General features: G+C 45.7%; 1 protein-coding gene across 1 annotated transcript; it reads left to right on the top strand.

Annotated features, from left to right (window-relative positions):
- Nucleotides 1-736: 736 nt before the first annotated feature.
- TEKT4 (tektin 4) lies at nucleotides 737-8,325 on the top strand. Its single transcript, XM_041462684.1, has 6 exons — nucleotides 737-1,255; nucleotides 2,754-2,824; nucleotides 4,141-4,284; nucleotides 5,804-6,026; nucleotides 7,392-7,546; nucleotides 8,106-8,325. The coding sequence occupies exons 1-6, from the start codon at nucleotides 737-739 to the stop codon at nucleotides 8,323-8,325; spliced, it is 1,332 nt and encodes a 443-aa protein (XP_041318618.1).
- Nucleotides 8,326-9,504: the final 1,179 nt, after the last annotated feature.

Raw genomic sequence — 9,504 nt, 5'->3', positions numbered from 1 at the left:
GCCGGTGCCGGCAAATTGCTGGACTTGGGCTGTGCCCGGAACTGAGAAATTTCTGGATCTGGGCTCTGGCAGAGGCAGCAAACACCAGATTTCAGGCTCCAGGTGCTAGCAAGCACCGGATCTGGACCTCTCCCTTCCTTCCTGGAACGAGGTGCCCGTGCCCGTGCCCGTGCCCGTGCCCGTGCCCGTGCCCGTGCCCGTGCCCGTGCCCGTGCCCGTGCCCGTGCCCGTGCCCGTGCCCGTGCCCGTGCCCGTGCCCGTGCCCGTGCCCGTGCCCGTGCCCGTGCCCGTGCCCGTGCCCGTGCCCGTGCCCGTGCCCGTGCCCGTGCCCGTGCCCGTGCCCGTGCCCGTGCCCGTGCCCGTGCCCGTGCCCGTGCCCGTGCCCGTGCCCGTGCCCGTGCCCGTGCCCGTGCCCGTGCCCGTGCCCGTGCCCGTGCCCGTGCCCGTGCCCGTGCCCTCCCAAAATCCCTGACATCTCCCCTCAACCCTTCGCAGCTCGCGGCCTTCCCTGCAGCCGTCCCAATTTAACTGCAGCCGCCTTCCCGTTACCACGGCAACGAGCCGCCTGGGGGCGGGAGCAGACAGCACATTCACCAATCAGCGCCGCTCTGTGGGACGATCCGCTCTCTGACTGGTGAATACAGCTGTCCATCAACCCGCGGGCCCGCCTTGTCGTTGGTTGCCGCGGTGAGGGGAGGACGCTCGGGCGGGAGCGGGGAGCGGCGGAGGCTCCGCCATGGCGCAGCCCGACGAGCCGCATCCCCCGGTCGTTCCCTCCTGCCCGCTGCCCAGCAAGATCTGCGATGTGGTCCGCAGCGAGAGGCCGCGCTCCTGCTGCGGCATGGCCATGGCCGGCTTCCGCACCGCCAAATACCAGCTGCCCGAGTGGCACCGCCGCAACGCGGGCGTCTGCTACCAGGCGTTCTCGGCGGGCGAGCAGGCGGAGCGCGGCCGCGCCGAGGCCAAGAGCCTGGTCAAACATGCGGCCGCCAGCGCTCAGCGAGCCCAGGAATACTCCAAGGCCACTCTGGGCCAGCGGCTGCAGGACATCCACTTCTGGAGGATGGAGCTGCAGAAGGAGATCATGGAGCTGGACGCCGAGACCAACCTGCTGGCGGCCCAGAAGCTGCGGCTGGAGCGGGCGCTCGACGCCACCGAGGTGCCCTACGCGGTTGTCGTGGATAACCTGGAGTGCCGGGAGCGGCGGCAGCCCCCGGACCTGGCGGCCGATGAGGTGGAGAGGCAGCTGATGAAGGTGAGCAGCACCTGGGCTCGGTGACAGCCCAGCTCTGTTGGTGACAGCGCTGAAACGAGGAGCAGCAGTGAGGAGGTGAAGCTGCGGCTGCTGGAGGTGTCTCCTGCGATTCGGGTGCTCCTTCCTGCACTCTCGGCGTCACTCCGAGGATTTGTTCGAGCCCTTGCTGTGTTTAAAAAGTGTTTCAAATCACCTTGGGAAGTGTGGCTGGAGGAGAGCAGATCCCTCCCTCAGCCCAGACCGCAACAAAACCAACCCAGAGTTTTCCTGCACCAACACAAAAATCCTATTTTGGCACAAATGCCTTTTCTGCTCGCCTTGAAATCCCCTCCTCTCTGCAGGTTACACTTTAAAACTCCACAATCCAGAAGTTCAGGAACACTGGGATAATCCTTGGCTGTTCCCATGCTCTAATTGTCCAAATTTTGGCAGTTTCTGTCATTAATTCTCCCCGAGTTTTGCCAAGGTGATGATCCAACCCTGTCACCAAGATCCTGTCAAATTCCAGTGTCATTCTTGTGCTGGATATTGCAAAAACCACAGTTTCCATCCTGGAATTACACCTATCCAATATCCCATAAATGCATTAATGATTATTCACCTGCAGCCTCCAATCAGAGCAGATTCATGATCAGTTACTCATTAAAACAGAGGATTGATATTCAAAAAATATGGATCAAACTGAAATGTTTAAACTTGGTGGGGTTTTGGGGATTATCCTGGGAAGAACCAAGAATTTCTTGATCCCTGTGGATCCTTCACAACTCAGGATGTTCTAGCATTCCACATAGAAGGCATTATAGGATTTAGGAATATTTTAAATGAAAATTGAGTGTAATTTCTGATTTATAATTAATATTTAAGAGTTTTTTTCCAGTTAAAAATATAAACAGGGAAGAGTTGGTGCAGGATATTTCCATGTGGGAATTGTTACAATTTTTCGGTTGGAAAAGACTTTAAAGCTGATCAAGTCCATGGTTCCAGGCATGGGGATATTCCCTGATTTTTCCCTATCTCAAAACTGAGCAGGGAATTCATTTATTCTGTTTAATCTGATGGGATCATGGAATCCTGGGATGGTTTGGAATGGATGAGAACTTTAAAATCATCGATTGCCACCTCTTCCCACTATTCCCACGCACTCCCACTGTCCCAGGCTGCTCCAAGCCCCTTCCAACCTGGCCTTGGATATTCCAGGGATGGAGCAGCCACAGCTTCTCTGGGAATCTGTGCCAGGGAAGATTTCCTTCCATAACAGGATAACACTCAGACTTTTCCATGGAATGCACAGAATTCCCAGGCTTTTGAAGTATTCCAGGTTTTTCAGCCTCCATAAGTTTAGAGCTGAGTTCTCTCAGGATCTGATGACACCAAAATTCCAAGTTTTACCACAACAAAGTGAGAGTAGATAAGGAAGTTTAAGGATTTATCCCCGAGTTGCTCCTCAGGATTGTGTTTCCTGCTCTGGATCCACGGAATTGTCCCTGTTTTTCTTTAGGAAGCGGATCTGATCCGGGATATCCGGGATCTTCTGAAAAGAACCATCATCCAAGCTGCCACCCAGATAAGGTAAAACATTTCCCAGGATTCTTCAGCCAAATAATTCCTGGGATAAAGATGGACACAGATCTCAGCCAGGCCAGGCTTAGGAGCTGAGGGAATTCCATGTAAACCCGGATTTTCAGGTAGATTTAGATTTTCCTGCTTTCCACAACTGTGTTGGATTTGTTTTCCCACACTAAATTCCAGTGCTATAAAAATATTCTCTGGATATCTTCTTGGGAGTATCTTTGTATCATTAAAGGGAATTTTGGGACAAAAGGAGCTTTCCAAGCAGAATTTTTTTGCCACCAGAGGTCAGTGTGAACTTTAAATCTGGAATTTCTGTGCCAGGCTGGGTGTTCCTTGCCATTCCAAAGGATTATTTGCTTGGAATTTCTAACAAGCCCTTTGGAAAGATGATATTGTATAATCCATCAATATAAAGGAATTAACTGCTGGAAACTTCATATTTTAGTTTAAAAAATCCTTTAATCTGCTCCTGTTCTACCTGATAAAAGAAATATTGTTTGGTTTTTTTTTAAATGGCTGTAAATGCCAATTAAAGTAGCTCTGTTATATTAATTAAAGCGTGAGAGGAGCCTAATGAGTCTAATTTGGGAGTTTTAATTGTTTTAAGATAATTTTAGCCCCATTTAAATCCCATTTGAACCCAGTTTTATCCCTATTTTAGTTCAGTTTTAGTCCCATTTTAACCCCATTTTATTTCTATTTTCCAAGAGAATTCCCAATTCCTTGGCTGAGAGTGACACCTGCTGTTATCAGCTGATAACAACCCACAGGCTTTTATAATAGAATCATTATAATTATAATTAACTGAGCCATGTGTGACTCCAATTAACAACAAAGCAGCAATTTTAATCTCAATATCATTAAAGATTTTCCAGTTCCATGGGCAGGGACCTTCCACATTCCCAGGGTTCTCCAACCTGGCCTTGGACACTTCCAGGGATCCAGAGGCAGCCACAGCTTCTCTGGGAATTCTATTCCACCACCCTCACACTGGATATTTTTCCTAAAATCCCATCTCAATCAGGCTTCTCTTCCAGTCACCCTCACACTGGAATTTTTTCCCAAAATTCCATCTCAGTCAGGCTCCTCTTCCAGGCACCCTCACACTGGAATTTTTTCCCAAAATCCCATCTCAGTCAGGCTCCTCTTCCAGGAGATGGCGGTGGGAAGGGAGAGTTTGGCATTTTCCAGCCCGCAAGGAATTTCACGGTCTTGTTTCCCTGTGGAACACAAATGGTGGAGTTGTGCTTCCCAGAGAGGGCTGGGTTGGGAATTCTCTTGCTTCCAGCTGAGCTGTGATCCCAACTTTCCAGATCCAACCGGATCCAGAAGGAGAACTGCGAGCTGGACTGGTCGGATAAGGTGGAGACATATCACATCGACGACAAATGCGTCGGCTACTGCACCGACAGCACCAACGTCCAGTTCCACCCCAGCTCTGTCAAGTTTGAGGAGAAGTGAGTAATTCCCAGGATCCTCCTGGGACAGCACACCTGGAATGCCCAATCCCAGCTGGGACTGGGCATGGGAAGAGCTTCGAGGCAGCTCCATGGATGGAAAGGCTGTGCTGGGTGTCCGATGTGGAATATTTGGGTTGGAAGCTCCTGGAAGCTCATCCGGTTCCAATCCCAACACTCCTCTGGGACAGCACACCTGGAATGCTCAATCCCAGCTGGGATTGGGCATGGGAAGAGCTTCGAGGCAGCTCCATGGATGGAAAGGCTGTGCTGGGTGTCCAGTGTGGAATATTTGGGTTGGAAGCTCTTGGAAGCTCATCGGGTTCCAATCCCAACACTCCTCTGGGACAGCACACCTGGAATGCTCAATCCCAGCTGGGATTGGGCATGGGAAGAGCTTCGAGGCAGCTCCATGGATGGAAAGGCTGTGGTGGGTGTCCGATGTGGAATATTTGGGTTGGAAGCTCCTGGAAGCTCATCCAGTTCCAATCCCAACACCTTCCACCATCCCAGGTTGCTCCAAACTCCATCCTTGGGTTCTTCCAAGGGATGGGGCAGCCACGGCTTCTCTGGGAATTCTGTTTCAACCTCTCCCCACCCTCACAGGGAATTCCTTCCCACTATCCCATCTTTCCATGTGAAGTCATTCCCTGTGTCCTGTCCCTCCATCCCTTGTCCCCAGCCCCTCTCCAGCTCTCCTGGAGCCCCTTCAGGCCCTGGAAGGGCTCTGAGCTCTCCCTGGAGCCTTCCCTTCTCCAGCCTGTCAAGATCCTGAGCTTTTTTGTTTCCAGCCTGTAAATCCTGGATATATTCCCAAGTTTATTTGCCAGGACTGATCGGGACAAAAAATGTGTGAACGTTTTGAGCAGCTTTAGCTCAAGATGGAAGCATTTGGGCTGATTTTATCTCAGGCTTTAGTTCCCTCTGAAGCCACAGGAGTGAGAGATTGTTAATTTGAGGATTTTTTATTCATTTATTTGAGATTTTATATTGATTTGTTATAATTTTTTCTTAATTTACTCAATTATTCAAAATTAACTTTTGTTAATTTATTCAAGGATATTAACTTATTTATTCAAGGATTTTTATTAGTTTATATGAGGATCTTTATTGATTTATTAGAATATTTTATTAATTTATCCAAGAATTTATATTAATTTATTCAAGGATTTTAACTGATTTATTCGAGGATTTTTATTACTTTATTTGAGAATTTTATTGATTTATTAGAAGATTTTTATTAATTTATCCAAGAATGTCTATATAATTTATTCAAGGATTTAAACTGATTTATTAGAAGATTTTTATTGATTTATTAGAATATTTTATTTATCCAAGGATTTTTATTAATTTATTTGACAATTTTTATTAACTCATTAAAGGATTCATCCTGTTCCTCACAAGAAATCCACACCACAACCGAGAGCCGACCCCACCAGAAGCCGACCCTGCTTTCCCAGAGAAATAACCATTTCTCAAGGACAAAATTCCCAATTTACCCCATTCCTTGTTCTTCCAGCGCCTCCACACCGAAGTCCTGGGCCCAGTTCAGCCACGACAACATTTCCAGGGCGGAACAGGAAAAATTGGCGTCGGTGCAGCTCCGATCCCTGATCAACAGCATCATCCACGACGCGTCCGAGGACCTGCGCATGCAGCGGGCAGCGGTCAGCGAGGCCTTTGACACCCACTGCAGGGAGCTGGATGATGCCAAACTGCGCCTGGAGCAGCACCTGCAGCAGGTCCGGGGCGTTTCCTGCCATTCTGGCATCGTTAAACCAAAAAAAAATTGGTTTAATCCATGTAGGAGTGAGATATTTTTGTGTCGGATTAGGATGCGGGAAGAGGAGTCAGGGTTTTGTTGTGATCTTGGTGCTTTTTGGTGGGATGGAGTTGAGTTAAGCACCTTAATCCTGAATGAAGCACCTTAATCCTGAATGAAGCACCTTAATCCTGAAATAAACACTTTAAACCTGAATTAAACCCTAAAACTGGCTGATCAGGCAGCTCTGGTTGAACCAGGATTCCCAGATTTTTCTGGAATGGCAGCGAAGTCAACCTGGCAGATGACTTCAGCCTCCTCCAACGTGGAGCAGCTCCTTCTTTTGTGGATTTTAATGGATTTTATGTGGAATTCTGTGCTCTTTAAAAGTTATTTATTGGGTTTTTTTTTTTTAATGATGTCTTGGACCTTCTTTAAAAACTTTGGGAGTAAAGATTTTCCTCATCTCTGCACCGAGGCCATTGGAAATGTGGAGAACAATTCATTCCTTAGCCCCTGGTGGTAATTCCTGGACTGGGGATGTGTTGTCATCCCACAGAACAAATGGAAGTGGTTTTGAGGGAATATTTTCTACTTCTTTTTAGACTGAAAATGTAATTTTCTGTGTAATAATAAAAATAAAGAGGTCAAAACCACCACAGTACTTTTATTTTTTCTATGAACAAGGGGTGGCTTTGGGCCTTTCCCCTTTTCCAATATGAAAAAATTCTCCTTTTTTCTCTTTCAGCCATTGGCAAGTGTGGAAAAAGTAATAATTCCTTAGGATCTGGGAATGACAGCTGGATATCTTTATATCTTTATTTTGTGCATGTGTATCAATGGTTATGAAGGGAAGAATTTCACAATTTCCTGTCTTTTCCATTTTCTTGAGAAAACAAGGTATTTCCAAGCTGATCAGCAGCTCTCCTTCAAAATAAATTGATTTTTTTCTTGGATTTGCAGTTAAAATTTACAATTCAAAGCACTCCATGGAGATGGGATGTGTTTTCATCCCACAGGAGACATGGGAGAGGTTTGGGATCTCTCCCATAGTTTTGGGACATGGCAGAGGCTGCAGAATATTTTCTGTTTTATTTAAACTAAAGCTGTGATTCTCAGTGTAATATTAAAAATAAACAGGTCAAACCCATCTTAATTCTTGCATTTAATCTTGAATAAAATTAAATTAATTGCATTATCATCTAAAATGAAAATTATTCTTGTTGTACTTCATTCCCCAGACTGGTGGTGAAAACTTTAACACTTCACCATGAACAGATATTTTTGGGGATGATATTCATCATTGTTTGAAGTTTGTTTTTTTTTCCTTGGATTTTCTCTCCAGATCCTGAAGGATATTGGGGATGAGGAAGCCAACATTGTGAACCTGAAAAAAGCCATCAGGGACAAGGAAGCTTATCTGAAGGTGGCTCACACCAGGCTCTACGACAGATCCTTCAGGCCCAACGTGGAGCTCTGCAGGGATGAGCCCCAGTTCAGGTCATTCAATCAACCCCAATTTAGGCAATTAACCCCAACTTAGGTCATTAATCAACTCCTCCAAGGCTCCTGTTCCATCCCAAAGTGATTTGGGGAAGTTTTAAAAAGTTTTTTACCTCACAACTTCTAAATTTTTGCCTCATGACTTTTATTTTTTTTACTCTAAGTAAGAAATAACTTTTCAGTTCTGTAGTTTATCCCAAATCCAATCTTTTCTTAGATTTTTCTGAGGCTTTTTCCTGATGATTTTTAGAATCTGTAGTTGATCTCTATCCCAAATCCAATCTTGGATTTTTCTGAGGCTTTTTCCTGATAATTTTTTTAATTCCATAGTTGATCTTTGTCCCAAATCTTACCTTTTTGAGCAATTTCTCTGAGTTTTTTTCCTGATGAATTTTAGATTCTGTAGATGATCTTTACCCCAAATCTAATATTTTCTTGGATTTTTCTGGAGTCTTTTCCTGATGAATTTTAGATTCTGTAGTTGATCTTTACCCCAAGTCCAATCTCTTGGATCACCATCCCCTGATTTTTCATGACTTAACCCAACTCCTTCCAGGCTGGTGAACGAAGTGGAAGAGCTCACTGTATTCTTGGAGGCCCTGAAGAGAAAACTGATGGAGTCAGAGCAGAACCTGAAGAATTTGGAGGAGACCAGGATGAAGCTGGAGAAGGAGATTGCTGTGAAAGCCAACAGCATTTTTATTGACAGGGAGAAGTGCATGGGCAACCGAGTTCGCTACCCCGTGGACCTGGAGGTGGCGAGTTACAAACAGTGATTTCTGTACCCAGCCTGAAAAATCCAGGAGAAAAACACAATTCCTTCTTTTCTATTGAGCCATTGGCAAGTGTGGGAAAAAAATCTGAGAGCTTTCATATGAAATAAATTGAGAAATTGTACATTAAAGTGTTCTGTTCACTTGGTTTTCTTCTACTTGGTTTAAAATGCTTTAAGTCCTTTCCTTTCTCCTTTCCTTTCTCCTTTCCTTTCTCCTTTCCTTTCTCCTTCACCCACTCAGCAAGGAATTTAAGCTGCTCAGACATTGTTAATAAAAAAACCCCAATTTTTCTACAAATTTTCCAGGTTTGATGCCAATCTGCCCTTGGGAAAACCACTCCCAATCCATGGCACCTGCCAAGATGAATCCAAGGATTTTTAATTTTAATTTTTTTTTCAAGAAAAAAAAAAAAGAAAAAGGTAACCAGCTTGGGATGGAATCCTGAATTTCCACTTTAGCACTGGGATGTGGAATGGAGCTGGTGCTGAGTTTTGGCTTTTCCCTGGAAGCAAAACCTGTGGATGAGCTGTTATCCATCGTTTCATCCACAATTATCCACATCAGCTCCCCCAGCAAATGCCATGGAGCCATTATTGGGCATTTGTTAAATATGTGACGTGTCCAAAACCAGGGAAAAATGACCAGACCAAAATTCCATCATTTCCTGTTTTACAGGGATTTTTAACCTTTAAAAAGCAGCTGCTCAAAGGGAAAAAAAAAAATTCCTTAAAGGAAAAATCCCACAAAAAACCCTGGCCAGAGACATTTGAAGAGCCCATTGATGGGGTGTGGGGTTGGAATTCCTGGGATTTTGTGTTATCTGAATTTAGGATTATCCAGGAATTGCTATTCCTGCTAAAAGCTGCTCATTCCTTTGGGGATGTCAAGGAGGGTTTGGGATCCAAGGGTTTGTGTTGTCATTTGGGGTTTTTCATGGATTTCTCCTCATTATTGCATTTGCTAGCCCAGATGTTGGATCCTGAGGGAGAAATCAGGGAATCCTGGAATGACTGGGGTTGGAAAAGACCTTAAAGCCCATCCAATTCCAACTCCAACACCTTCCACCATCCCAAGTTTTTCCAAACTCTGTCCAACCTTGAACATTCCAAGGATGGGGCAGCCACAGCTTCACTGGAATTCCATCCTAGCCTGGAATTCCTTCCCAAAATCTTCCCTCTT

Source organism: Pyrgilauda ruficollis, unplaced genomic scaffold, assembly GCF_017590135.1.
Source record: "Pyrgilauda ruficollis isolate IOZ18807 unplaced genomic scaffold, ASM1759013v1 scaffold16, whole genome shotgun sequence".
Classification (NCBI taxonomy): domain Eukaryota; kingdom Metazoa; phylum Chordata; class Aves; order Passeriformes; family Passeridae; genus Pyrgilauda; species Pyrgilauda ruficollis.
The sequence above is the reverse complement of the archived record's forward strand: the minus strand, read 5'-3'. Positions and strand labels throughout refer to the sequence as shown.

What these genes read in the sequence shown, in the direction of transcription:
- TEKT4 (XM_041462684.1), top strand. Translation starts at nt 737, where the DNA reads ATGGCGCAGCCCGACGAGCCGCATCCCCCGGTCGTTCCCTCCTGCCCG. An exon ending in TGGAGCAGCACCTGCAGCAG is followed by an intron (nt 6,027 to 7,391) that starts GTCCGGGGCGTT and finishes TTTTCTCTCCAG; the next exon opens with ATCCTGAAGGATATTGGGGA. An exon ending in AGGGATGAGCCCCAGTTCAG is followed by an intron (nt 7,547 to 8,105) that starts GTCATTCAATCA and finishes AACTCCTTCCAG; the next exon opens with GCTGGTGAACGAAGTGGAAG.